The sequence below is a fragment of the Falco cherrug genome, chromosome 9, assembly GCF_023634085.1.
Source record: "Falco cherrug isolate bFalChe1 chromosome 9, bFalChe1.pri, whole genome shotgun sequence".
NCBI lineage: Eukaryota > Metazoa > Chordata > Aves > Falconiformes > Falconidae > Falco > Falco cherrug.
The window spans coordinates 18,709,260-18,736,493 of record NC_073705.1 but is presented as its reverse complement, the minus strand read 5'-3'; the positions used below and the strand labels follow the sequence as shown (position 1 = coordinate 18,736,493).

Genomic DNA, 27,234 nt, shown 5'->3' with positions numbered 1-27,234 from the left:
CAAAAATGTACAGTTCCAGTTTTGCACAGGTTAACAGAAGGGTTTCAGCATAGCCCTTACAAAGCATCTCTTACCCTGTGCGCTCTTCTCCACGAAGTTCTCGGGACTGCTCTGGACTGCAGTGCTCACAGCAGCTTGCTGAGTGACAGAAGTCCCTGGGAGCTGTTGGATAGCTGCAGTGGACTGGGCAGCGTGTTTGGAAGGAGATTTTTGATTTGCTACTGTAGGCTTGCTGGATGAGTAGAAGGAACTCAGTGTCTGTGGTTTGTGAGTTTGACTCTCTCTGTCCAGGAGTTTGTCCAAAATCTTTAACAGCAAGGGGAAAAAAAAAAAAAAAAAAGGAATAAAAATAAAAAAAGAAAAGAAAAAGAGAAGTCGGCATCACCTTCCTGCACTGAAGATGTACAATGCACAGTTGAGGGCCATGTGGTCTGCATTACTGAGGAAGCAAAAATTCATTCGTACTCAGTAATATCCCCATTTTCACTTCAAACAGTCACTGACTTTACTTGAAAAGCACTCAAAACTCACAATAAAGAATTCTGGCACATCAAGAACGGAATGGAGGACTCTATATTTAGTTCTGCCAGTCATTAGATTTTCTTGTTTAAATTACCAAAATTCTGTGCTCACCATTCAAAAAATCCTGTCATACCATTGCTGAGAAACTGGTAAACCCACTACAGAAACTGCCTTCTCCTGGCCTACAATAACACCTTCTCGTCTTTATTTATTAGATAATTGGGGTCATCAATGCATGACCACATCTTATGGGCCATTTCTACTATTCATTGTCGACACAAGATGAACACCATGAGTGTGACAGAGCATTTAGTTGCAGATGACTGATATCACAGTGTCCCTGTTATTCCCTGGAGAAAAGTATAGCAAAAGTGCTTCTCCTTCAGGAGACAGAAAGGCACTAATAATATCTTTACCAGGTAGAAGTGTTTCTGAATATAAAAGATTAATAAAACTCTTCCTGAAGCTTCAGCAGTGTTTGGGGTGGAGGGGAAGAGTTTTACTATCTCTCTTGCATGGGAGATTAAGGCACAGGTGGACTGAACTAGTATATCAAAGAGGGGAGAGGTTAAGAAACAAAGGCTTTGCAAGATACACTGTTTAGCAAGCCAACAGCCCTGCAGCAAAACAGAAGCAATCCCCAGATCACACAGAGAGTGCACACTGAAAACCCCTGGGACAAAGGACTTGCTTTAGCCGGTAAGAGAAAGCATTAAAAGCAGTGAGAATGAATCTCCCAAACGGACCCGAGACCTATGGAAAGAGTGCCCCTTCCAGGGCAGCGCCCAATCGGATTTTGCATCAGCAGAAGAATTTAAACATCACAACATAGCTTGTAATCATCAGTACATGATGCAGTAACTTATGTTCACTGGTAAAACTATCAAATCCATCACAACCCAAACGTGGTTTGCTCTGCATCTCCCTTTCCCCTTTCCAAGGGAAGCTCACCTTCTTCAGCTTAGACTGATCATCCTTGTAAGTGATCATCAGGGCTAGTGCCAGATCCCCTTTCTCCCTTCGGGTGCCTTCACACAACAGAGGATGTTCTGCTTCACTGACAGTTGTTTTCATGCCTGCAGGCCAGAAAAGAGGGGATGAAGAGACAAGTAAGCTCATGGGACCACACCACATCTTGAGCACTATCTGTTCCTCAGACTGTCACCTCACTGTCACAGGCAAAAGGGGATTCCCCCCCCCCCCCCCCGCCGCCTTCTATTTTTCTGTTAATTTCAGAAATAGGTCATGAATAAACAGGAGCTGCTGCCTGTCCCCAGAATACTAAGCTTGCTACAGCTGTCAAACCAACCAGACATATGCCTCAGGAAAAGTCCAGGCAAGCCCACCACTCTATCTTGAAACAAACTTTTCCAGTTTCTGCAGATGCTCCAAGCAGCATTGCCACTCCATAAAGAACTCATCTTCCCCCTTTCAGAGGTGAGGCAACAGAGGACAGGCCTTGTTGTTCCTTTTTGTATGCTGCTTTAAAACAGGCATACAGTATTGACAACGTAGTATATATAATCACTGCTTTGTCACTGAAGTTGATAAATGAGGCAAGAATCCAGTATTATGCTAAGATCCTGAATTATACGATAATGCTCGAGAGATCTTCTGCTAGTCTTTCACTATCACTGTCTAACCTCTCCTGAAATTATTGTCTTTTGTTCTCTGAAACTGTCCATCTCCATTAAGAAGGTGGCAATACATCTTCCGCAACAAATGAGCAACCAAGAAAGGCAAAATTCATGTTACTACTTCAACATTCAGTTCCTGTCCCATATCCCCCAGCGCACCTTTTTCAAAGGCACCTCAGCCCTAGCATGGAGAATCCTTCTGCATCTGGTTCTTACAAATAGGCGCACACTTTCATTTCTGCACCAAACTGGAATGAACTACTAACTCTCACCACCCAAAATGAGGCAGTAAGCAGAACATGGATAAAGACAGACTTTTCTTGGAGAAAATTCTTACCAAGAGCAGCAACAGCTGCCTCAAAACCAAGCTCTTCATCTCCAGGCATTTCATTATTCCAATTACGGCTTGGAGGTCTAGAGCCTGTAGGAGAAACCACTGAGAGAAGGCAATAGAATTAGTGCTCAGCTTTCAAAACCAGGACCTCAAGACAAAAGACATTTCTGACAGCTTTCTGAATTTGCAGAGCTTCTGAGGTCCTATTCCGAGCCTTGTACCAGTTTCAAGATCACAGCACCTTTCTCTCTCGAAACTCAGAAGGCTGCAGACAAGGCAGGTATATTTCCAAGTCGGACTTCTAATACCAGGCTGTTGTGTTCTTTTTTAAATGCTAGATTTAAAGAATCATAGAATTATTTAGGTTGGAAAAGACCTTTAAGATTATCAAGTCCAACCGTTAACGCAGCATTGCCAAATCCACCACTAAACCATGCCTCTAAGCACCATACCCACATGTTTTCTGAACACTTCTAGGGATGGTGACTCCACCACCTCCCGGGGCAGCCTGTTCCAATGCTTGGCCAACCATTCAGTGAAGAAATTTTTCCTAATACCCAATTTAAACCTCCCCTGGCACAACTTAAGGCCATTTCCTCTTGTCCTATTGCTTTTTATATGGGGGAAGAGACCAGCCCCCACCTGCCTACAGCCTCCTTTCAGGCAGCTGTAGAGAGCAAGAAGGTCCCCCCTGAGCCCTCTGCTCTCCAGGCTGAACCGCGCCAGGTCCCCCAGCCGCTCCCCATCAGACTGGTGCTCCAGACCCTTTCCCCAGCTTTGTTGCCCTTTGCATACACTGCAGCACCTCGACATCCCTCTTGTAGCGAGGGGTCCAAAACCGAACACAGGATTCGAGGTGCGGCCCCCCCAGTGCCAAGTACAGGGGGACGACCACTGCCCTGGTCCTGCTGGCCACACTATATCCGACACAGTTCCTTTCTCTGAATATAACCAGCGTAAAAGTCAGTAATTTGTAACTATTTTACGGACACACACACACAGTGTGGAAATGTGGTAAGTTGCCAGTTGTTTCAAAACGTAAGCAGGAGGAGAGATGGTTCCATCAGGACACAAAATACCTTTAAAGCAACATGGAGGGGAGTGCAAGCAACAGTGTGTAAAGAATCAAGACTAGGCTGTTCTTATCCAGAAATCAGTTTCTCTTTGAAAACCCTTCAAGACCTGGCATTTCAGAACATGCCCTTTGCACCCTCAAGCCAATGCAGACAGTACCTGGGGTGCACAGGACATCAAATATAAAGCTAGCCAGCATCAGAGGCAGGACAGGACGGTAATCACATAGTGTCCCTTCTCGCAGTTCTTCAGCTCTTCCTCGAATAGTGTTCATCTCATTAGTGCCCAAGGGAATCTTTTTCAAGAGGGCTACAATCTCAGACTCCTGATATGCCAGCTTCACCTGGTAGTACCCACAAGGAAACAGAAGAAGCTGTCATCAGCACAGGCCCTGTGGGCAGTGGACCATTACTCCCTATACATAAAGTACAGCAACAGTTTTTATTTGATCACTAAATTACAGCAACTCTTAGCACCCTAGCCACCTTTACCATTCTCCCCACACTGAACACAGATTTTGAAATCTAAACCAAATCTTGCCTCATAGTTATATACAATTTTTTTTAACTCAAATTACCACTTTTGAGCTGCATACAGAAAAAATAACAATAAGCTTTCATAAGAACATCAGGAGAAGTGTTTGGATAAGTTAGTGGAAAAGGTGATTGCTCTTAATTGTAGGACGGAAGTATGCTATGTGAAGTAATATACCCATTCAAGACCACAGAGACTGTCTAACAGAAGAATGGGCATGGTGTGGCAGCACGCATGCCACCAGGACGACCATTACGTTTCACTACTCCGGGCCATTTCTGCATTCTATTCTTCTCATGTGAAAATGATTGTTTTCTTTTAGGTAACAAGTGACTGCCAATCTCACATTCTTCTAATCAGACCATAAGAAGTACAGATAATCAGTGCAGCAAGTGTAGTTGGTGGATACCGAGCAACAATGCACACCTCCAGGGACCGCACAACCCTGCAGTGAAAAGCAAGACAGCTGCAGGTCACACAGACAAGGTCTCAACTGGACACTTTTTTTCCTAAACATGAAGCCCAGTAGTAATCAAGCAATGTCCAAAATAATATGCCCGCACAGGGCATATGTTCACTTGCCAACAAATGAGATATCAGCAAGAGCAACAATTTTTGAACATGTAACAATTGCACCAATTCACCCTAAGGAGTAAGTTTCAAACCACCAATGCAAATATGGACAATTCCATTTACAAATGGCTTTATTTTCCCCAGATTAGCCAAGAAAATTGGAAACATATTTAAGATAAGCAAGCTGTTCTAATCAAAATAATAATTTCATAAAAGATTTTGTAGTCATTTAAACATTTTCAAGCGTATAGCTTCATATGAAATCAAAGGCCTGTTAGCACGTGAGGTCTGAGCATCCTATCAATGAAGGTAACGTCAGATTGAAATGATGTTTCTAATCATTGTTCCGGCAGAACAACAGATGCTAATGGGTTCTAATACATAATTGTTCTAACAATCCATTTAGCCCCACTGCAATCAATTTTAAGGGGGCATATAAAACCATAACCAAACCTCAGGAGTTGAAATGGAAACGACATAAGCAAAAGTGTTCAAGCAGAACTACGTTGCTTATGGATACTGCCTGATTAAGATGTCTCATACCTCCAGAGCCTTTGTAGAGGCAGGTGGTCTCTGCAGCTCCAGAGCAAACATTCCTATTCGGAAGGCCAGGTTGTGGTACTCCAGCCGCTCACTCAACACAGTCAGCAAGAAAGCAGCTTTAGACAAGGTGTTGGTTGCCATCCACGTCTGCTTGCTGGTCGATACCTTGTTCTTTTTGCCCTGTTTGAGAAGGAATTTGTGATAGGACACTTTCCTAAACATCCTAAATGATCCTATGCTTGTCCTCCTACCCTTCACAATAATTAGTAGACAAAAGAAAGAACAAAACGCATTTAAATTGTATTCCCTTTGTTGAGGAATCAGAAATCCCCGTGGTTATCGATGAACATCATTACTTCCCTTATCTCACCCCAGCACGACAGAGTGGAAGATCTGGCCTGTGGACAAGACATATGTCCACTATTGGAGTGATGCTGTGCAGGCAGATGTTGCACGCCTGTCCCTTCCAAGGGAATCCTTCCATACAACAAACACTGCTTAGTGCCACGACAAGTGATTTTCCAGAAGTTTATGATTATTTCTTTCCTCTCCAACCCTCTATCTTGAAACGGCAAAACTTCTAACATTTCCAGTGGTGCACATTATGAAAAAGGAGACTAAGGTTTTGGAGGGAATCAGGGTCACCTGCACAAAGCTGCACAGAAATCAAGACTTCTTATGGCTGCTGTATAATCTCATAGCACACAATAGCAGGTATCTCTGCAACAAAACATCCTTTGAAGCTAACATTAAACAGGATGCTTTGTTCAATTGAATTAAAACAGATTCCAAAAGGAGCTGCAGCTTTTAATACAGAAACCAAGCTTCTCTCCAGAGCATAAGCAAAAATGAAGAAGCTTTTAAGTAAACTTGGGTTTCTGAAGACTCCAAGTTCTGCTGAATGGCCTTGTATTTTCTTTCTCCCTTTTATTCACCCATACATGCACAGTGATCAGGCACATTAATGACATTCAGAGAAGTTCAACCCAGAGGGAAGCATCAGCGAAGGGCCCTGAATCACAGCAAATGAGAAATGCCTGCGAATACTGTTGTATCCATCCCACATATTCATTCTAACTTACTCTCTACCCTCAAAACCAGACAAGCTCTCTCTACCTTAGTCGGTGGCTGCTCCACTTTGAGATCTGGAGGGTTGGCCAGTAGGTCCCTGGCGAGCTCTACAGTTAAGCGGCATGCTTCATTACTGTATCCGTGTGCATGCAGGGCCTCTGCACAGGCAAAGAGGATCTGCAAGAAAGAACAGATGGTCATATTCAAACCACACTCCCCCAGGCTGGAGCTAGCCTGCTCAAGCCACTTGTCACAAAGACTCTGCAAACACAATTCACAATTAACTTCAGCAGCAGATGCTCTCGGAGTCTTCCCTGACTGGACCTGCACCACTATCCCTTTAAGCACTCCCCTAAAAAGCGTTTTCTTCCATGATTAAGTCCCATTCTCCCTCCAAGTGCTCCAAGAGATCAGAGAATAATTCAAAAAAACCTAAAACCTAAACTGACTGACTATAACTATTGCCATGCATCTCCATTTCAGCTGCTTGCTCATATAGGTGCAAGCTCTAAACATATTTTGAGGTTATTACAGGAATGCGACAGTCCATTAGATTGCCTCTGGCTTTCCAGAGGATTTCTGCTTACATGGTTGGATTTAAATTTTTCCTGCTGGACATGTCTCGGTCTTACTTATTTTTCATTTCAGCTCAATTTTGCCATTTCCAAGAGTGAGACAAGGTGAAAAGCACACAGTTTTGCCTACATTTGTAAATCCTGGAGTGTGAGATGGGACCAGCTAAAACCAGGACACACTTGAAGTTTGCAAAGAAATAGGGAGCTTGTGGGAAACAGACATATGTGATACCACTGCATTAAAACTGTAGATCCTTATGATACAATGGGTTATGACGACATTATAATTAAGCACTTGATTTAACAACATACTAGGTTAAGTGTGACAGCTAGAAGGGTGGCGAGACAGTGCTGTACGCAATACATAAAACTGCAAAACAGTGTTCTGAACTAGATTCAGCTCACCTCCATCCGGTTCTCCTGCTCCAGAGGCTTTATACCAGCAAATATATCTTGTTCCTCTTCATTTCCCCCTTCAGCTTTGTCATCATCTTCCTTGGCTACCTCTTGTGGGTTCAAATAGTATACCTGGTAATCGTCTTCCTCTTCTCCGTCATCCCCTCCTCCTGCTGCACCGTTCTCTCCCACTTCTTCTGGTTTCAGGCTCACACCACCACTGTTCTCATCTGCAGAAGGCAGGTCATCATCACCGCTACCCATCTCCCCCACAGGATCCTTGGGCGATTTCTTGGCCATCGAACTGCTCCTGACACTGGGCTCAGGTCCCTCAGAGAAGTACACCCCACCATCCTCCTCAAAGGCATCCCTGTAGCTCCTGCTCAGCGGGCTTTCTGTAAAACTGAACGTGTTGCTGGCTTCTGCCCCCAGAGCCAAGCTGCTGTCATCCAGGCTCATCTCTGCCAAGTCCGGCTCCAGAGAGCTGTCTTCACTGCTCATGCGACGTTTCCCACTATGTTTACTGGTCAAGCCTTTGCTCACTGGCAACTTTGCTTTACCCACTGCAGTCTTATACACAGCTTTATCACCTTCTGCTGAAAGTCGTCTCAGAACCCTCTGTGGTGTTTCAGAGACAACTTTCCGCTTTCCAGTAAGTTCCTTGGGACGGACTGCTGGCTCCTGGGGAGAGGGACGCAACCTGTCCCCAGGCTGCAGACATGGTCCCCCAGGCTCCTGTCCATGGGTTCTCCCAGACTCACAGGCAGTTTCTGCACACTGCAACCGGCAGCTCCTCTGCTGGATGGCCTTTACCCAACAGAACGAGTTCTTCTTGTCAGTGCTGCTATATGTGATCCCAGGAATGGGATAAGCTTCCTCCCAGTTGAAGTAACAGGCTTCCACAGCTGGCTTGAAACCCTGGAAGAGCTTCTCAAGTGATTTCTTGTGCTGACCCCTCTTAACATTATCTATGACTTTCAGCTGCCACTGTCTGAGCTGTGAGCAAAGGTCCCTGCGCCTAAGAGAAGAAGCAAGAGGCCAGGTTAGAAAGCGGACACAAAATGAAGCCGCAACAAACTACCTCTTAACCCACAGAGCACCTCCTCTCCTTTTGGTCAGAAACATCTTCTGATCAATTAAATATAGACAGCATTAGTAAGAAGACAGGCTGAAAAAAAGAAAAGAGGTGTATATTAACAACCAAGTCCTAGACAGGTCCATGATACAGAAACAAAATGTGAAGATACCAACATGAAAGCACGATACAAACTGAGAGGTTTAAAATTAAATAGCGTCTGCCCCGTTTGCTTCTCTGCCCCAAGTGAGCTATTAGTGATGGGAGCCTCAGCACTCTGAGACCAGCGAGTACCATGGGGAACTGCTCTTGGAAACATTCATAAAACAGTTTGCAGCAGCTGTGAAACCACCCTGTGAACAACTCCAGTCAAGACGTTCAAAGTACAATCTAAACAACGTACCCCGGGGAGCACAATGCCAGAGAGGACCACCTAATTTGCCTTCCAGGCACTTACCTCTTTACCCTGACACACCTACCTAGAGCCCAACAATTTAATTTAGGCTTTAGCAGGCTGTCCTCGAGAGACTAAACTGTTGCAAGCCATAGGCACAGAACAAGCAAGACAAAAATAATTGATGTTTAAATAACTCTGATGAAGCAGCAAGCTGGTAGGATTACATAGACTTAAATTACACAGCAGTTACTCCCGTGCCCCACATTACCATGGTTAGAACAAAGTATTTCTGCGTTTCCCAGCTCCAGATCTCACACAGAGCCTAAGCATAGGAGCAAGACAGTCTCAATGGATTACACATTTGGGTGCCCTAATTCAAGAAGAGGAAAAAACATTTCTAGAAATTGCACCAGTGTCTCAATCAACTGCCATCTTGTTACTGCCACTGATTTCAGAGATCTGGGGTACAAGCTCAACACTTCAATCCTCTCAGATTTCCCATCAAAAGCAAAAAAAAAAACCCCAAAAAGTCAGATCAAAATGGGGTGACCCAGTTTAGGTGTAAAGGGTATTAGGACAAAAGGGACTAAACAAAATGGACTGCTTCTATCTGTCCATGGAAGCAATGAATTAACAAGGGAGCAGACCGGTAGGGCTTAATCAAGGAGGATTTTCAGAACAAAAAAGAAGAGGGAACTACTCAGGAAAGGTAACATAAGGATGAATGCAATGAATTAGGAATGAGATAGCAAGTCTCCTTCTCACTCAAAAGAACAGCAAGGACGGGTAGAAGAGGATTCTTCGTGGTGACTATTCAAACACCAACAGAATAGGTAATCAAGCAGGAGTGTTTCAATTATGCATGAGCTCAAGTAGATCTGAGCAAATTTGAACTGTGCCAAATAAATGTGAATACACACCGCACAACTTCATACTTTATTAAAAACCAAAATCTTTTATGGCTTTTCTATGTGATCTGATTGATGTTTGTGTTTATTTTAAGCCTCACTCCCAGTTTCCTACAGTTTTTGATTTATCTTCATCTCCTATATTTAGCTACTTCATACTGTAAACTGCACAAGACAAAAACTGCATCCATTTTAGTGTCCCTGATGTACTTTACATAGATAGGGCATTTTATGAATGTTACATAACAATTCACAGAAAGCAAATCCCGTTAACGTGCAATTGTATTGAAAATACCACCCTGTTTTCATTTGTTTTGAAAAACATTTTCTGAGCATTTATAGCATATTAAACTAATTCAGTACATTTTACACACCACTTTGTAGACCAGATGTACAAAAAAAATTATTAAATGTCAACTATCTCAACATAAGCCCTCAGTACCTCCACCACGGTTCAACCATTGCTAAACAGAGATGGCAGTGATTTTCCAAGGCACAATATGGTTTAGAAACCTGTAGAAGCCACACAATTTTTCCTCAGACAATTGAAAACACTGACTGAAAATCAGATACCAGTGACACTATTTACCAATACATTGCAGAGAATAAACTCCCTAAGAGCAGAGAAAGCAAAAAATGGTTCATCTTGGAATAGACAACAGTGAATGATGGGGCTAAACAGAAATCCATTAAACTGCTGAACAGTTAAATTTAGAAAACATCAAAATGTATTGGTAGCTGGTGTTATCATTCAAAGAAATGTTCTCCACTGGGAAAACTGAAATGCAGAATTAAACTTGTATGTAAAAGTGAGCTCTCAGAAAACAAATTATTCACCTTACATGATGTTGCTAAAAGTGAGCAGCCATAGCAATTAAAGTTTAAAGTAATTCTAGCGCTCTTGAACAGGTAATGAGGTAATGATACAAACGCAAGAAAGCACAGGAAGAAATTCTTGAGTGTGCTTGAATATCACAGAAATAAAAGAGAGACTGGATCTAATTCTGTTGCTCACCTCTGTGGACTAATAGTTGGGTCAAGGACAGCCAGCCTCCAAAGAACCACCATCTCATCACACATACTTGCACAAGCATGAGCAGCTACTTCTGACTGGCCGTTGCTGCGTCCCGTATGCCCACTAGCACTGCTGTGTGATGCAGATGTTCGCACGCTGTACCACCAGCCGGTTATCTGCAGAAGAAAATGTTCAGTGGAGCTGTGTTGTGGCCAGCATCTCATCCCTTGCTCTCATTTAACCTTGTAACGACAAGGAAATGGGATCTGCAGCTAGGACCATGTTTTCATTTCATTCCAAAATAACGACAAGCATTAAAGCAGTACGATTTGTGAGAACTAAGGACCTCTCAAAATGTATTTGGTTAGAAGGCACATGCCCACAGAACAAAACACTCTCAGGAGCTTCTTTTACTAAAGGCCTTCACACTTAGCGGGGAAAAAGTGAACAAACGTGACAAATGAAGCATTTGCTTTCCCCTGCTCAAAGCTGAGGTATGTGATAGAGTAATAAGGAAACTTACACTGCAATTTATTTTTCAGTGTGAGATCAGTGTCCTGAACTGTAAAAGGAAACCTCTTTCCCAATATTATTTTAAAAAAATTTAAAAAGTATTACTTAAACCCATCAAAAGAGATCTTCTACAAAAATAACAAAAGAATTTGAGATTCTACCACCCAACATATTTCTTCAGTTTTATCAAAATGACAGCTCATACATGACGTACTTTGTTTAGAAACAAACCCATTAAAATAAATCACCTTGACTAGACAGAAATTAAATCAAACATGCTGAACAAAAGAGACCAGACTCCATATATTCATGTTAAAAGGATCAAGGTATTTTGGGGATAGAGTGTTAACAGGACATCACTAAGTCAGGACAAGAGCAATCTGTAACACCTTTTTAGTGTGGAGAAGCACATGTCCATAAAGCATACAGACTGTTAAGAAAAATAATAACTATTCAACCGTGGATTGTACAGGCATACGGCACCAGTCACTGGCTCATCCTGGTTCCCCAGAATTCCACCCCCTCCCACCGAGCAAACATTTGAATACCTGCTCATAGTTGAGACACTGGTCAGTCAGAATCTCCAGCAAAGGAGCTGCATTGCTATCCCGCCTCTTAAACATCTCCCGCACAATGGAAAGCAGGTTCCAGATTCCTTCAGGCTCTCTTCCTCGCAGGGGACGCAGGAGACAGGCCCACTCAGCAGCAGCTGGTGGCTCCGTGGAAGAGAGATACATTGAATTCACATCACTGTAGATAAAACAGAAGAGCAAGAATGAGAACAAATTAAATCAAGTACAGCCACACAAAATCCTGAATATATTCTACATCCAGAAGTACATTCACACCTTAAATAGGATAGACATGCAGAACCTAAAAGAGAGAATGCATAATGAGACTGAGAACACCACACAAGCAAGGCATTGTGCACATACAGTGTGCTGTACTGAAATAACATTGGACAAGATATGCAAAAATACGGAGTGACCACGAAATGAAGCATCCTTCAGTCCATGGCATCACGTAAGGGTGCAGGCTGCACAGTGAGCTTGCAGATTACATGCCACATCACATTTTCCCTTCAATGGGAAACAGTTTACCTGAAAACAACAGGAGAAGGTCCACAGAATTTATGAAGGGTTTTCTTTATGTTGTCACTCAGAGTAGATTCATCTAAGTACCAGGTGCTTTGATCTGATGCAGAGGGTCCAGCAGTGGGATCTTGACAAAAGAACAACACATATACAGTCTGCAGGCTTCAAAGGTATTTTCCTCTGTGTGCCCAACCACAGAGATTATAGGGAGTACACAGGCAGTTACCCAGTTTATTTCACCCATTACAGAACTCACTATTCAGAACCATCTTAAAATGCTGTCATAACATTACCTTAACCACAGACAACACTAAACTGGGAGACATGGCTGGCATGCTGAATGGTAGCACTACAACCAGTGGGACAGGAGTAATTCAACGACTGTGGCAACAGAAACCTCACGACGTTCATTGAGGAAAAATGTACGCTTTTGTACCTGGGACAGAAAATCCCATGCATCAGTACAGACTGAAAACCAAATGGCTGAGTAGCTGATAGGGTTTGGTGATTATGGTGGATGCCAAGCTGAACACAAACCAATGGCAAACTTTCGCTGAAAACACAAAACAAAACACAAAAAACAACCTGCAAACTGTGCTATATCAAGAAAAGCACAGCTAGCAGATGTAAGGAACTTAAGCCATCCCCCTCTACCTGGTACTGGTAAAGTTACACCTGGAATACTGTATCCAGTTTTGGGTCCCCCAGGCCAGGAACAATACTGAGAAACTAGAGAGGATATAGGGGAGAGGCATCAAGATAGCTGGGGGCACGGAGCACATGACTTATGAAGTGAGATTAAGGAAGATGGGCTAATTTAATCTAAAAAGGAGAGGGTGATGGGTGATCATTAACAGCCTATAACTACTTGGAATCACAAACACAATGTAGATGAACTCTTCTTGGTAGTAGCAGACGATAAATAAGGGTATTTGGTACTAGACATTAGGAAAAAAAAAAATATCTTGACCAAAAGGATAACGCAGCACTAAAATAGGAATACTCTGTAGCATCTCTGGTAACCAAGACTTGGCTAAGCAAGCCCATGCACAGCTAACCCAATCTAGTGTTGCAAACAGCCTTGTTCCAAATTAGAAAGGTCCCCTCCAATCAACATTTCCAGGAGTCTATAATTAATATAAAAAATTAATATAAAAGAAAAATCTTTTGTTAGAAAGATGCATTGCCTGATGTCTCGCTCATCTGCGTGCACTCCAAGGCATCCATTACACCAACAACTGCCTGTTGCTGTGCCATATATACAGATGCAAGTGCCTGTACTTAGCCCTTTTCCTTGACCTCCACCCGCAATCCAAGCTACATGGTAACAGACCAGTTCAGAAATGCAAAGCAACGGAAATATATCCACTTCCTATCTATGACACAGATTACTGAAATCATATATATCTCAAGGTTACCTGGGGCTCCACACACTGTATTGATGGCAGTAGACTGAGAAGATAACAGTTCATCCAGCAAGCGCTGAGCTGTTGGGAGAATCTGAAAACATGAAGCAAACTTTCAATATGCACGTGTCTTATCCTGATTTACCCATCCAAAGTTCTGCTTGGATTTTCATGCTTCTGGTAATTTCAGGTGTATGAAACACACAGAGTCATGTTTTCAGAAAGGACAACAGAGGGTGCTAAAGATTATACGATAGCAAAACAGCTGTTAGACTTTCTCCTCTCCTTTCTCAAAGCAAACCTATACGTAAGGCTTACTTCCTACATCCACACCCTAAGAAGTAAACAAAAGCATCATAGGTTATCATCTCCTTTCTTATTTCTTGAGGAGTAGGAGCCCACAGAGAGTGATACTGTAGCTGATTTTGAGAGATATGGAAGTGACTGCAGTCAAGGTGAGCATTATCCTGCACTTTGAATGTTCTTTATTTCTCCTTCCTAAATAATTTCTCTAAAACCCAAACTAATGGGAACAGAGGATCAAACTATAAGTTGCATTACACAACTTTCGGGGCAGACTTTAGCTTATCTACCACTCTGTTAGCAAAAGGACCATCTAAATATTAGCTCAGACTTAATAGTAAACTAATGCAATTTCAGCACTAAACTAATCATAGCTTCTGGACATGTCAGAGCATAAGCAGAGAAGGCTCAGACCTGACTGCAAAATCCTAAGTAGATATACCCTTAATATGCTCTTTCTGAAAGAAAAACGCACAGTAGAAAGCATTTTTTCCCCAAACTAAGTCTGAGCTGAAACCGTAGATCCATTTAGCCTTTAGCATGCACACCTACAACAGGTCAGGCATATAGTTAGGACTTAACGTGCAACAGAACATCCGATATCCCCCCACCTCTCTCCACACAACAACGGAGGTTAAAGATCACATTTACTGTAAAGCAAGGCACATTCACACATTCAGTACACCTATATTTTCAAATAATACAGATCCATCTCATACAGATGGAAAAATAACAATGCTTCAGAAGGGTATTTTGCATTTCAGCCACCTGAAGGAACAAAGTCAACATTAAGCTAGTCCTGTACTTTTTCCCACTAATTATAAGTCACCACAAAGCAGAAAAGTTACATGTCTAGGCAATGTCACACCTTAAGGTTGAAACATCAGGGACCTGCAGTGAATCTCCTTCAGGCATTTTTGCCAAGATATTAATATTTAATTGGAATAGGAGTACTGGCTTCACGGAGGGAAACAGCTCTTGGGAGAAGAACTGGGTAATAAATTCCAGCTGCTCAGAATCACTGACATTTTTATAGATATGGAAAACACTTTCTACAGAGATTTTGAAAAACACTTCCTTATCTAGCTGCATTCCTACAGACCACCATCCCTTTACACTTGAAAGTCATTCAGCATTACATTACTGTATCATGATGTCATTCACAAGCTGAAAACAAAGATCAAACAGAATCACGTGTACAGCCTACTCTAATTCTACATCATGTAGTCAAAATACGGGGTCCCAAGGTATCGGAGTATCTATCTCCACCCAGAAATCTTGAAGACCGGGAATGAGATTGGTGAAAAGAGTACGGGGCATGCCTTGCCTTTTTCAAGGGAATTACACAACACAGGTTAAGAGGCATCTGCCAATAGCGCCCAAACTTTTCTGTTGGGCAGCATCCATCAAGTTATCTGGTAAGATAGCAATAATTAAATTAAATAATCCAGATGTTCCTGGGTGCACGGCTGGTACACATGACCAAAAGCAAAATAAACCCAGTAAAAAGGAACAGACATGGAATATTTGAAAGTAAATAACTCACATGCTATTGAGGAAACATGCTTTCAAAACCTTCCTTTTTTAAGCCCCAGACTATGTGACATAAAGCTCCGAGTCCTTAAGGAGAGAAGAAAAGCTGTGCCTGTTACATAATGCTGCAAGAAGTACACACTACTGGTGCTGAACTCTTAGCAACAAAAAAGTCGTATTTTAATATCACATTTGTATTATATGATTCCTTTATTGCCTCTCATAAGAGGATTACTATTTCTGTAGGAAATTCAGAGTACATTTTAGCAACAGAATATCTTAGTGTCCCAAGCACAGCACCATAAATTAAATTTTAGGTACATGCTGACAACAATCTAACTCCTACTTAAGACATTATGCTACTGAAACGTGACAGATACCCATGCAGGTCAGTTTTTTCTCAACCTCCTCTGGTCGAACCAGCATGAAAAAGTTGTCAAGCCCTTATATTTTTAAAGCAGACATTTCACAATCACTTAGCTATCCTTGTGTATTTTGTGCAAGCATTTTGGGCAAAGGATACAAATGACCTGACCTTGAACAACATAGATATTTAAGGAACGAGAGAGCAGATTTTACCTTTGACTATCAAAATTTCGTATCTATTACTTTCCTTAATACAAATGATTCTTAGGAATTACCAAGAAGCTACAGCGGGGGCAGTCAAAAGGTCACCAGTGGGGTGCATTAGAAAGCGCCCACCTAAGGCATACACAACATATCCCCTGGGTAGTCTTCTCCACTTCACTAACGAAGCACACAAAAAAGAAGCAACCCGATTTGTGCTGACCTAAGTTTTTCACCACCATGCATTTATTTTATTGTGCTTGATCTTCCACAAGCTAAGCACATATTTATGCTAATATGAATAGCCACCACTCTCTCCTTTTCAGACACTTCTAATCTTTTACTTGGCAGTAGACAATTCTCAAATAATAGAATGGCAAACCTGAAAGGGCAGTAATTGAAAGCCTTCCCAGAGCTCACAAATGAATAGCATAACTGGTTATCTTGCAACAAAAGACATCATATAAATTGACCCAGAATAAAGATAACTGGGTTTAACAAAAAGTCAGTCCTATCAATTGTCCCCATTTACCTGTTGTGGAAGTTCACTGATTAGGTACTGAGCAAATTTTTGCAACTGGTCTCTTTGTAGCCGAGACAAGGACTCAGAAACAGGTGCTCGTAAGCATACCGCGGACGCCTGAAGAAAGAAAAGGAGATATAAACCACCATTAACAGGTCAGACTTAATGAAGCTGTGTCCACTGAACGGATGAAGTGTCACAAACAGTTAGCTATGCTGATGCATATCATGCTTGGTCTTGATGGACAATATTTTTTCCTGTAATTATGTGGTGTGTTGCAGATAACATGCAAATAAGCTGTCTAGGCTTTATAAAAACTGTTTTAATTTAAAGAGTTTCTTTTCAGGGAAACTGTTTTAACAGATGTGCTTAAGTTCTGTTGTTGCTAGCAATTGCACAAATACTGGCAGGGATTTTACAAACAAACCTCTAAAATAGGACATTATTCTTTAAGCTTCTGGCAAACCAACCAGCTCTGTGGGGGGCTGTTTCACAGAATCACAACCACCTCATTTATCTCATTAGAGGTTTTTTTCTTCAATCTTAAAATCAGTCTCTTTCTGTATCTCAGAACAACTTAGACTATAATAAAACCCACCACTAGTTCCTTAACCTTTTTCACTCTACAGAACAAAAAAATGCCCAAATGGCACCTACCTAAACTTTAACCTGGCAACAGGCAAGAGCAGTTTGATAAGAAAGATGCTTCTGATACTGAATTGTCTACATAGAGAAATATACCTTGGCTTGTAACTTGCTAGTGTCAGCAATCAGTACATACAAACATAAAAAATCCTTTCACTAGTGTTTTTCAGGTAGAAGAAAGGATTGGAGGGAAAAGAATTATATTTATCTTACAGAGGGTCCAAACTTCCTGAGTGCAAATAATATAAATGAAAATTTCCCTCTTATCCTCACTCTCTGCAGTCACCTTTTAAAATGAGGACTAATAATTCAAAGCAGAACCCATTTTTTTGCCAACTCTCCAGTCCTAAGTACAGAAAGTACACCAATATTCCGATGATTTCACGAGTATCAATTTAAGCCTATTAAAATTGTCCATTGAGAAATATTAACAAGCTTCAGCAGGTTATTAGCACTTATTTGAGAATCTGGAGTTGATCATAAGCATGTTATCTATAAAATGTTCTGTGACAGAAGAAAAATCTTCTGTTCCTTTCAATCACCTAAGCTTAATCCTTCCCTAAGATGTATTTCTCAGCTTCCCAAAGACTGAATGGAAATGAATCTGTATGCCAGACTGAACCCCCAACTTGTGTATTTCATGTTGATTCTACGCATTTTCACCTGGAGTTGGTTGGAACAAGAAAGACCTATTTTTCACTCTCCACAAGGCCACACAGAATAGAAGCAGTCAAATAAAACCATAACCTTAACTGACTGCTTGATATCTACAGGTCAAAATGACACTTACCTGCCTCAGTACGTGTTAAAATGAACTAGTGAGCATAAAGGCCAAGAGTGATCAAAATTACTTTCCTTCTGCACTCTGATCAAACAACCTAAAGAAAGAGCTTTCAAATCCCATATTTACAAAGACTTTTAATAAAAGACTAACTATTGGTGGCCCTTCACTCCTTGCAGAACTGAAGAAAGAATGAGCAATTTAGCATGTAAATGAGAAACAGGAAGGAGCCAAAAAGGACTCTGTATCTACCCTTAGCAATTTGCACATTATCAAAGGACATGCTGCAGTTTAGAGCCTCAGACAATTCACTCTGCAGACTGCAACTGTGAGCGCACATTTGCACAATCTGTAACCAAAAGGAGTGCCAAGAACAATTTCCCTAAAAAGAGTGTGTGTTGCATAAAACTGTAATAAGGAGAGACTCAGAGAAGATGCCTAGGGGAGAGCAGAACTGTATTTAAAGGCCTACGTTGTGTATCCGGAAGAGGCAGAGCGCCACGACGTGAGCACACCACTTGGCCCCAGCGCCACAGGTACAGCTGCACGAGGTGATCCTGCATCGGTCAAACATCACCGCCACGTTGTACGCACCTTTGGGTGGCACCATCTGTGGGGGTACCACAGTGGCACTCAGATGGAAGCCTGTTAAAATTCAAAAGTCCAAAGTTACCCTTCCAGTGCTTGGGAGACAGATTCAGTTAGCACAGAACTCTAGGTACGTGCCATTTAAACACTGAAACAACATGTCTAGCAACAACATCCACACAGGAATGGACATGGATCCAGAGTCTCCCACATTTGTGTTTTCCCCATCAGCTACAGCAGAATATTAGCAGAAAGACATAATGTGCTATAAGAGGTTCAAAACTTGCAGCTTTCAATACATTCATTTACCTGTATGTTTATTTCTATTAATATTTAATGAAGAAAAGAACTGGATAAAGCCATGACTGAAAAGCGTGGGTTTCTGATCACAGGGTCAAAGCTAGACTATACATATTTCAGGCATGATTTCTATGTTAATTAACTCTGGCAACAGTGCAGAACAGGCTAGGTGACTTCTTCAGAATTATTTTCAAGTCACTAACCTTTCACAATTTTACAGGGAAACTTTACACTTACACCTGAACACTTAGTTTCACTTTGTGGCTTCGGAAGCTATCCATTTCTCAAAAATTATATACTTCCTTGCAATTCTGCAAATATCCCATTTTTATAAACCTTGTACTCCAAAAGCAAAAAAAAAAAAAAACCCACAAAACTCTTGCTTAGACTAAAGTCAAGGGAAAAGGGAAATCTCAGCAATCACACTTGAATGAATCCAGCCACATTAATCTGTGATGAAACAAATCACAAATCTCATTTCAGGCAGGCTGATAAAGAACTTTATTGAGGCTTGTTTTCATGTAAACTCACGTACAACGCATACCAGTTGTACCTATAATGCACTTTCTTCTACAGATAACGGTTATCCACAGGCACATGTGTTACAAGCAGGAAAAAAACATCAGGAGCATGAATCTTCTACTTGTCTTGAAGGTCCCTGTCACCAGTTGATCACCCTCTACAGCACTGACTGTCAGCCTCAGAACCTTTCTGCTGATCTGAAATTCAGTTTTAATGAAGCACAGAAAGCACCAAGGGTATCAAAGCCATAACCAAAATTCAATTCAACGATCTACCTTAAGAGAAAAAAATATGGCTTGGGACAGGTGACTGAAATAGTTTCTTCATCGTCAGCACAGGGAAGTACATTATAAATCCAAGCTACTAAGTTTTTATTATGATATTGTGAGATTATAATAATGATGGCATTCAGGAGTGCATGTGACCGACTAAATCCCATCTGAAACAACGTGCGCTATTTCTTCCTCAAAATATAATCCCCGTGCCAATACAAACTTGCTCTTACCTTGCTTAACCTTTTCATTTCTCCTGTTCACCAGAATTCAAATCCTCTTCCTGATGTGGGTGATTAATTTGATTAGTACACATAATACCACCTAAATTCTTCAGCCATTTTAACAATTGGAACAGAACCAAAACAAAAGGCGGCATTCACACAAAATTACTGCACTGCTTATTACTAGCTACAGTTCTAATTTATGTTCCACACTTGGATAATATAACCCAAACAGTTCAGCCAGTCCTTCTGTCATACTAGAAGCATCTCAGGCTAATGCCAAAATGCCCTAATTTTCACAAAAGCAAATTAAGCATTTCAGAAATTGAAACTGTAGCAATTCTGTTTCACTGAGAAAAAGAAGTATTCAAAATGTGTTAAGAGAAGAATGGGTCACAGCTACACATTTTTACCAGGCTCTAACCATGGATTTTTTATTTGTATAATAAAGACAGATAACTGATTAAATGCTAAGAGGGAAGAACAGTTATAAAAAGTGACAAAGAAAATGTAAGGGCTTCAGCATCATATCATATAAGCTTCAGACACATCATAAGCTCCAACTCAAACTGTAGCTTGATTAACATGTCTGCCACTGACACCGCTAATTCAAGCAGCTCTGCCCAGTTCTTCTGCACCACCAGCCTTGCTGCACTGAACAACGGTTTGTGGGACGGCACAGGAAACCATACCAGGAAAAAAGTCTGGATTAAATCAATGGTTACTTTTACCAGCAAAAACGCCACAATTCAGTTCGCTGCACAGCTTACAAGCCTGAGACTGTAAGGACTGAAAAGGTGACTATGAGGGGCACAATTCCAGAATGCTTTAGCCCAAAGCTACCATTTAAAGAAATGGTCATCATATTGTACTTGTTTACAGCCAAAGTGCAACTATTGCCTTTTCCTGCAGACCACAGCTCCTACCCTCCTGCTTAAATGTGAAGAATCACATCTACCACATATGTGAGCAACCTGGCCACCTCATGGAGACCACAAGAATGTTCTTCTGTTCCACCCATCCCCTGCTCCCACTGCCTAATAATGGCTTATCTACTCCATGCATAACAATACATTACAAGAACATGTCTGCATGTACCAGCAGCATTCGTTCTGCAACTGGATGTAGCCCACCAGAAAAAAACAAAATCTATACCCTATTCTTAGCAAGCTCCATCCCCAGGAGACCTCGAGAATGAGCTGCAGCCAGAGGAATCACTCTGCTAGGAGTCTCACCTCTCTGGCTCCCATTTTTCTTAAATGCACTGTGGGCACAGAGCAAGCTTGGTGCTTCTGTGAATGCATTTAGGCTTTCTACACAGAAAGCGCATCTTAGACTTCTTATGAGCACCAGATTTACTACTCAGGCACAGAATATGTCAAGCATCCAGCACCGACACTTCAGAGAATGTGTCAGGTACCTGCACTGTAAAACACACTAGCTATGCACAGAGAGCACCAGGAGTGATCTGCTGCACCCATGAAGCAGGTTTTATCATGTAGTGAGGAAGGGAGAGCAGCACACTGTCCTCTCTGATACTCAATTAAGACACATGGTTTGATCAAACATAAAAGCTGGAAATAATTAACTGCTGCTTAGACTAGGACCTACAAAACAGAGATGACTTCTTTTTCAGTCCATACCTTATCCTTCTCACTGCTCTACCCCTGAAACTTAATCTTTCAGGAAAAGTATTCAAAAGAAATGTATGCTCCCCACTGGTTTTCAGAATTTTAGGCTAGCTACATCAATGTCTTTTGCATTTAATATTTACTTTATCATGAAACTCACTTATTGTGAAATTCCAGTTCTGTTTATTAATTTTTCTGAGGTCCTATTAGTCCTCATGATTTCAGGTAGAAATGCACAAATTTGAAATACCCCAAGGTACTCAAATCTTTTCATTCCAGTTGCTTATTAGGTGACCTATGAGTTAACAACACCCTGCTAAGAATACTTCTTGCAATACAGGTTCCAGGGTTTCTTCATTGACATTTGGTAGTTCTGATGCCCCTATAACAATTACAGCAAACACACCTCTGCACAGAATTTAAGAACTTTCTCTCTTACTTTCTCAGGACTAACAGAAATAGGAAAATGAAAGCTGAACAAAAGCTTTTAGACAGGCAACTACGCAAGGCAATTGTGGACATGTTTGTTTAAAACCAAGATAGGAGAATCTCTAAAAAACAGAGACCTCGAGACACTACTCAAGGAGATACAAAGTTAGAACCCAGAATGAACCTGCTACTGGCTCCCTCAATTGTTAAAAAGAAATTAAGAGATTGATAGAAAGTCAGTGCCTGAAATCAGCAACTACAACACACCTATTTGAGAACAGCAATAATGTCTTCATTGCAAGGAGCCCGGTATATGACTGCTACAAAGGGAATGCGCAGGAGAAGGTCTGTAAAAGCCAATTCTTTGTGTATATACAGTAGAACACCATAAAAAAGTGGGGTTTTGGAATGTGATGAAGAGGTGCTATTGTTCAGAAATTATGGATATGGATTTGCATGTGGGCAAGATGATTAAGATTACTCATTTATGTTTAAATCAAAAACATATCTTATACTGCAAAGGCAAATGGGACAAAAAGAGCACACAACACATTTCAAGCTTTGTCCTATCGATCACAATATCACAAAGCACTGCCCAACCCCCCTCCAAATCAAATCCCCTCTCAAGGGCTGCTTCGTTTCCTGTGGGTTTTTTCCCATTTGTCAGTATATGAAAGTCAAAAATGCAACCACAAGCCTTAAAATCATTTGGAGCAGACAACTGAAATTATATCCACCCCACCTGTACTGCCTAGTTTTGGGGCTGCAACTCATGGGGGGCGGGGGGGGGGGCGGGGAGTTAAAATCCCTCCATTAGATAAAGTTCCTCTACTAAGGAGGAAACAACGTTACTGTTTAAACAGAGTTACTTCCCTTTCCACGCACATAATCCTTTGCCAAGAAGCAGAGTTGCCATATGTGTACTTCAGAAGTTCCTCTCCCCTGTATCATTTCCCACCTCCTCTTTTTCCCTATTCCTCCCCCAGTCACAGGGTTTGCACTATTTCTAGCCTTTGCTCAGTTACACTGCTTTACACCTCCTTGCCTTATAATTGACTATTGAAACAAGTTTTGAGCACAGTCCTACCACTGTATACTAAATACTCTGCCCTTTTACATAGTGAAAGTCCCAGGAATTACAGAATTTCAGCCAGTTACATTTTAGCTCATTTTGCCTCTCTCAAACATTTGCCTTCCTGAAGTTCAGCAGATGCCTTAGAGGCGTCTCTCAGCATTTCAGTCCTGATATCAGGAGCTTACAAATGCACTCAAAAGTCAGTTTAATCCTATTTAGCTCAATTTCGTTGATGTTCCAAAATTACTCTCTGGTCTCACTGACAACTCAACATACCTAAAGTATGAGCAAGTACTTCACTTCCATTCCCAAGAATTCCTGCTACTGTTACTACAGTAGACAACAGACTAGGTAAAATCCTTTCAGATGCTTTACCCCATATTCAGATAGCAGTTCATCAGTCTTCTGCAATCTGCTATCTCAATGACTATCTCCTCCTTTCATTCTCCCCAAACTTTTACAGTACAAGTCACTTTCATTCTTTCTTGAGGGTTCTTCACCTAACTTCATTCATTCCACTGATCACTGAGAGTTAAGTATTACTGGTGCTAGCAAATAAACAGGTCCATAGAAGTCTCCATTCCTCATCACAGGAAAACAGAGGAACTTTCCTCCTTAACATTACACAGCTTTTGATATTATCATTTTTCTTATTACAACCAGGCTCAGTTCCCACAAGCCAATTAGTATTCTATTTCTGAAGCTTACACTTGCAGAAAAACCCAATACGTCTGCGTTAGATTGACATGGCCCACCTTGACATACCAGTGTCTTTACTTCACATAATGCCTTCCTAACAGCTGACACTGGAAAAGCCAGCTCAATGTTTTTCTTTACTTCAGAAGGCTTTAATGAAAAATCCAGAGTCCAATTCTTTAAGATTAGTTTCTACAGCCATAAAACATAAAAAGAACATGAGAAGTGAGGAGAAGCAATAAAACCCACTGTTTTAAAACAGGGATTTGCTTTGCCAAAATACTACAAGTAGTATTTTTAGTTGTATTATTAAAGCAATCCTTTTGTTGTAAGAATAATTAAACCTTGCAAACTTTCTCTCTGCCATACATGCACTTTAGGCAAGGCATTAATTTGATCATATGACTAAAAAACCAAGTTCTCTTTATCAATGTGGAATTTAAGCATTACGGAGGCAAAGGCATTTACGTTTTTTTTCCAAAATGCTGAGTCAGATTAAAGGTCTAATTTTCAAAACATTTCTGGCTTTTCACTCAGTTTCACAGCTGAGCTGATGGAGGCTGAAATAAACACAGTATTTAGCTCACCACATCACAAAGAACATATGGGGCAGGGAGCTTAGTCTAGGATGACAGAAAAGCTTGTTTTGAGACATAGTCATAGCACTGCTGTCCCATTGCGGATATGGGTTTGGGAATCTGAAATATCTACAGACGTGGAGCTGCAATGTCCTTACCTATCTGGAGAGGGTCTTTGACAGCCCGCACCCGGAACAGTTGTTCCCCTCGCTGGAACTCATCTGCACTGCCATTTGCCAAACACGAGTACAATCTGCAAGAGATACACATAACATATCAAGATCAATCAGTTTTTTAGAAACTTCACAGTATTATCTTCTTAAATTCTTTGTTGACGTTTCCAGCTCTTTTCCGCCACTTCTGCATCACAATTCAGCCATAAAAATCATTAGTCTCTTCCTAACTGGGTTTGTGTATTGCCACTGGCTCTTCTAGGAATTCCAAACTAAGGCTCCGAAATACAAATTCATACATACCCTAAAATTAAGGTTTTATATACAGTATAAATCAATTTAAGGTCCAACGTTAGCATGCCACAGTAAAAAATCCTTGTACTTCCAGAAGATTTACATGCAGGCTCACATGCCATTTTTTCAGATCTGTGCTCATCAGAGTAATGAACATGTACAACCAGCTGGCTTGCTCTGATTCCCCACAGGTGATCTTACAAATCACACCAGCACCATCTACACCAGAACATTAAATGAATGCATCTGAGAACTTTCAGGATGATTCTTTCTAAAAGGAGTGTAATATCACTACTTTGCAAAAAAATTCTGAATGCGCATTTACATGGGTAGGCCTCCTGTAGTATAAAAGCTTCAGCATAAACACATGGGTAAAAGATCTAAAAGCACCGAGTTTTTGACTATGTACTCACACAATTTATGTGGAAACATAAGAAATATAGTCATCCCTGACTGTATCCACTCTGATCACTGATGTACTCAGCAAATTCCGATTCTCCCACTTGCACCAACAAAAGGCTTGCACAGCACCCTAAGCCAGTCCTCCCCAGAAATTTCTGAGCCCAGTTAAAGCTCTTGACTCAAGCAATAGATTTAAACTGGAAAGACCGCTTAAGAATAACGTAAGGACAAAACTCTACAGAATAGTTACTATCAGGCAAACTAAAGGGTGCATTTATTCTGCTGTCATTTACACATAAAACTTGCATGTGTACATGCTTTTCCTGGGATGCGTGCAGGGCAGCTCACCCTGAAATAAAACCCCGTATCATAGCATATCACACAGTAATCCATCCACATATTACAAAACACACATGAGAACAGCAGAAGCAGCAAATATAACGGATATCAAATGGGCAACAATTCTCTCGCAGTGAACTTTTCCTGAAGTATCAATGAAATAGTATTCGTTACCTGATATCTTCCTCATTTTCTGGGAAACTCCAGAAAGCGATTCGAAGCTGCAGTTGCTCGGGCACTGGAGGATAAACCTTCTCCACCACCTCGAATGGAATGTGAAATGCAACCTGTTTTGCAGACAGTTCCACCAATGGGATCACCAACCCATCTAACGAGACAAGAAGCAAAATGCACTTAGCCATTCAAAGAATAAAACTCATGAGAGGCTAAAGAGACGGGAGCAGGGAGTTCTTCCACTTCTCTCACCAAGCTCAAGGACCAATTCAGATAGACAAAAAGTAGCACAGAAATTTTCTGAAGGACTGCCTGCCAACTTCACGTTCGTTTTCAGCCCCCTAAGGGCATGGGTACACATTCCCAAAAAAGTTTGTCAGGAAAGCTACGTTAGCCAAGCAGACATCAGTGACTTCAACTTTGTCTCCTGACAAAACTGAAGCCTTTTACCAAAACTTAAGGTAACCAAGTATTTTTCATACATTTCTGTTAGAATATGGCAGCAACATCCTGTGAACACCAGGTGATTGCGCAGAGAACTATTGCAGTCTATATGCACAAGATGGCAATGGAAAGGTTATCCAGTAACCTTAGTATCAACTTTTTTGTTAACATTCAGTATTCAACCGTTTGCAAGATTTTAATTTCAATTAGTATTTGTTTTATTTCCTTCGCCACCACCCTTCATATGATACCTGTCTTTATATTTCCAGTTCTTTACAGAAGCAGCTGTGAATTCACACGTTTGTCCAGTGCTAACTACACTGAGCTCATGAGGGTCTTAGCTGAAGGCACCAAGAGCTTTATGCAAATACATTTAACCACTGCCTTTCTACCAAACTAACTTCACTTTTTACATTTTTAAGGGCAGCTGAAGATTTCTTATAATCGGGCTATGGGAGTCTTATGTTTCTGCTTCACTCTGAGCTGGATTACACTCCATACAAAATGCCAGACTTGCCTTATCTGCAAGCACCTCGGTGCTTCACTGAGATCACTTCCTGATCCATCGCCACAGCAGCCTTGGTTCCTCTGTCTTCCAAACCCTGGTGCCAAGAGCCTAATTGGTTCAGTTTCAGATATTCAATGTTATGTCTCTTCACCTCCCTAACCAGCTTCTAAAACACCACTGGAAGCCAGAATGTAAACCAATCTGGCCCTCAGCTTTCCCTCCCCACCAGCCTCCAGGCAACATATCAAAGGAAAACTTAAGCCCTGATGTCAGTAAGTGCTTTCTCACCCTCTGCCTAGAGACAACCTCCAGTCGGAACAGCTGGGAAACAGACAGGGAAGGAGAGGGCTTTGAAAGCACACGCACACAGCAAAGCAGCCAACAACTCCCCCAGTACCAAGCAGACCTGTCAAAGTGGAAGGATTACATAAATATGGAAGGGAAATAGTTCTCAAACATCCACATTTATGATTTTTTGATTGCAGTGAAATTAGATTCATTAGGCAGCACACCCATCTCCCAAATAGAGTCAGTCTTTTACCGTCAGGATTGTTTCTCCATCACCA

General features: G+C 41.4%; 1 protein-coding gene across 7 annotated transcripts in view; it reads right to left on the bottom strand.

The window, feature by feature from the left end:
- The window catches only part of ZSWIM8 (zinc finger SWIM-type containing 8), a 63,145-nt gene that overhangs the window by 12,543 nt on the left and 23,368 nt on the right, over window positions 1-27,234 (bottom strand). For 3 of the 7 annotated variants that reach the window (XM_055721392.1, XM_055721393.1, XM_055721394.1), the window contains exons 2-17: window positions 25,717-25,870; window positions 24,493-24,587; window positions 18,492-18,664; window positions 16,603-16,710; window positions 13,680-13,761; window positions 12,268-12,388; window positions 11,716-11,917; window positions 10,655-10,830; window positions 7,269-8,277; window positions 6,334-6,465; window positions 5,218-5,397; window positions 4,511-4,546; window positions 3,727-3,910; window positions 2,497-2,595; window positions 1,474-1,598; window positions 75-306 (exon numbers count right to left, since the gene is read on the bottom strand). In XM_055721392.1, the coding sequence (XP_055577367.1) occupies window positions 75-306; window positions 1,474-1,598; window positions 2,497-2,595; window positions 3,727-3,910; window positions 4,511-4,546; window positions 5,218-5,397; window positions 6,334-6,465; window positions 7,269-8,277; window positions 10,655-10,830; window positions 11,716-11,917; window positions 12,268-12,388; window positions 13,680-13,761; window positions 16,603-16,710; window positions 18,492-18,664; window positions 24,493-24,587; window positions 25,717-25,870 (3,108 nt within the window). The other 4 variants (XM_027812153.2, XM_055721395.1, XM_055721396.1 and 1 more) reach the window with 3 other exon arrangements.